This window comes from Accipiter gentilis, chromosome 6 (assembly GCF_929443795.1).
Source record: "Accipiter gentilis chromosome 6, bAccGen1.1, whole genome shotgun sequence".
Lineage (NCBI taxonomy): Eukaryota > Metazoa > Chordata > Aves > Accipitriformes > Accipitridae > Astur > Astur gentilis.
Window position 1 is genome coordinate 39,250,571 of NC_064885.1, and position 2,211 is coordinate 39,252,781.

Below are 2,211 nucleotides of genomic sequence, written 5' to 3' on the forward strand. Positions count from 1 at the left end.
CAACAATGATAATAAAAATTAATAACAATAAAAATAAAATTACAATAATAATAAAATTACAATAATAATAATAATAATAAAATAATTGGAATACACAAAACAAGTCATGCACAGAGCAATTGCTCACCACTTGCTGACCGATACCCAGTTAATTCCTGAGCAGCGATCCCCCTCACCCCGCTCCCCCCAGTTTATATACTAGATGTGGTGTCACGTGGTATAGAATACGCCTTTGGCCACTTTGGGTCAGCTGCCCTGACTGTGCCCCCTCCCAACTCCTTGTGCCCCTCCAGCCTTCTTGCTGGCTGGGCATGAGAAGCTGAAAAATCCTTGGCTTTAGACTAAACATTACTCAGCAACAACTGAAAACATCAGCGTGTTATCAGCATTCTTCTCATACTGAACCCAAAACATAACACTATATCAGCTACTAGAAAGAAAATTAGCTCTATCCCAGCCGAGAACAGGACAAGAAGGAAGGTCCCGTTTAGGTAACGTGTTATAACCTTCTCTGAGGAGCTCAACTGTCTCAACTCTCACAGCTGCTGAAGTTGCCTGGCCTGTGAAAGGGTCAAGTATCTTTCCAGTATTTTTTCAAAACAACACACATAACTTAAACGTACATGAAGTGCTTTTTCCTAATGTCCTTTACCTGGGATATCCCCAGACAGACTACCTTCACCAAGGGGAGATGCTGGTGTTGCCATGGAGACCGGGGTGGAAAAGTACTCATCCAGTGCCGCTGTATTTTGTCTGACTCCTGTAGGTACCCAAAAGAGCATGGGATTGTCACGTCCTGGGGAGATAGGGAGGCTGTGGGGAAGAATGTCTATGACAATGACCTGAAGATGAAAAGTAGTGAGCAGACAGTGATTCTGACTGAGGCACCGCTGAACCCACTGGTTAACAGAGAAAAAACAGCAGAGCTCTTCCCCGAGCACGCTGAGGTACCAGCTCTGTGTGTCTGTCCAGGCTGTGTTCGCACTCTTGTGCTTCAGGTCTCAGCACAGGCTGTGTGATGGACTCTGGTTACGGTGTCACCCACAGCGTTCCAATCTTTGAAGGCTACTGCTTGCCCTGTGGTATTCTCCAGCTTGACCTGGACAGCTGTGATCTTACAGGGCACCTAACATGGATTCTGAAAGAAAGCAGCACTTCACAAGTCACCACAGCTGAGGAGCTGCTTGTACATACATGTGCCTAAGCCTTGAGGAAGAGATGGCTAAGAATCCTAGTGAGGTGGAAAAAACTTACCACCTTCCTGGTGGCCACGAAATGACGGTTCAGAATCAAAGGTTTCGTTGTCCTGAAACCCTCTTTCATCTTCCTAATGTTGGCATAGAGTCACCAGGGACTGACAAGCTGTGCTCCAATTCTATCATGAATGACTCATCATCAGGATGTTGGCATAAGGACTTACTTCCGCTCCAGTCCTTTCTGGTGATTTCTGCCTCTTCCCTGGAATTAAGCTGAATGCTTAAACAAGGAGATCATCTGCATGGTCCCAGGTGGTGTTAAGGTGAAAGTCAGTCCTCCTCTTAATAGGAAGTTTTCAGTTTGGAGAGAAGGCTCCTTGCTTCCCTGAGCGCCTTCCAGCCGATGCAGATTACTGTGACAGAGTACAGGGGGGCTGAGCCTAACATGGTGCACAGAAAATGTTTCTAAAATACACGTGATTTTATAACAGATTTTACTTGACACTTCATGGAAAAGAATCTGAGATTACCACTGCTTGGAAGCTAGCGTCTAGGAGGAAGTCTGTGTCTGTAGCTTGCCTTTTGAAAGTCCAATAAAAATCAAAACGTCTGGCAGAGCTACTTCCTTCTTAGTCCAGGAACACATCTTTCTGAATAGGTGTAAAATATGTTTTTAAAGAGGTTCTCTACCAGAACAATGCTGTACAGTATATGTACGACTAAAGTTAGAAAGACTGAGAGCTCTACGCCGTTGCTTCATACTCCGTTGTACCTGCAAAACTGTGCAGCCTTGAAACGCCTTGCTTTTCCACAGAAGTCTTAGGGTCAAAAACCAAATGCATAAAAAACACATGTTGAGGAACGTTGACGCAGCAGAGGCGAGACAGCCGGCATCCGAGGCGAGCGCTCCAGGGAGCGGGTATCGCGCGGGGAGAATATGCCTTACGCAGAGAGACATCATGGAAGCGATAAACACCCTCTCTCAGGAGAGCACGGGGGGGCTGGTGCAGCGCTG

General features: G+C 46.1%; 1 protein-coding gene across 1 annotated transcript; it reads left to right on the forward strand.

The window, feature by feature from the left end:
- Positions 1–270: 270 nt before the first annotated feature.
- ACTRT3 (actin related protein T3) lies at positions 271–1,665 on the forward strand. The gene is given in 6 exon segments (XM_049802606.1): positions 271–987; positions 990–1,187; positions 1,190–1,417; positions 1,420–1,466; positions 1,469–1,568; positions 1,571–1,665. Coding segments are annotated over 6 exon segments (1,032 nt in total). The 5' UTR covers positions 271–623.
- The last annotated feature ends 546 nt before the right edge of the window (positions 1,666–2,211 follow it).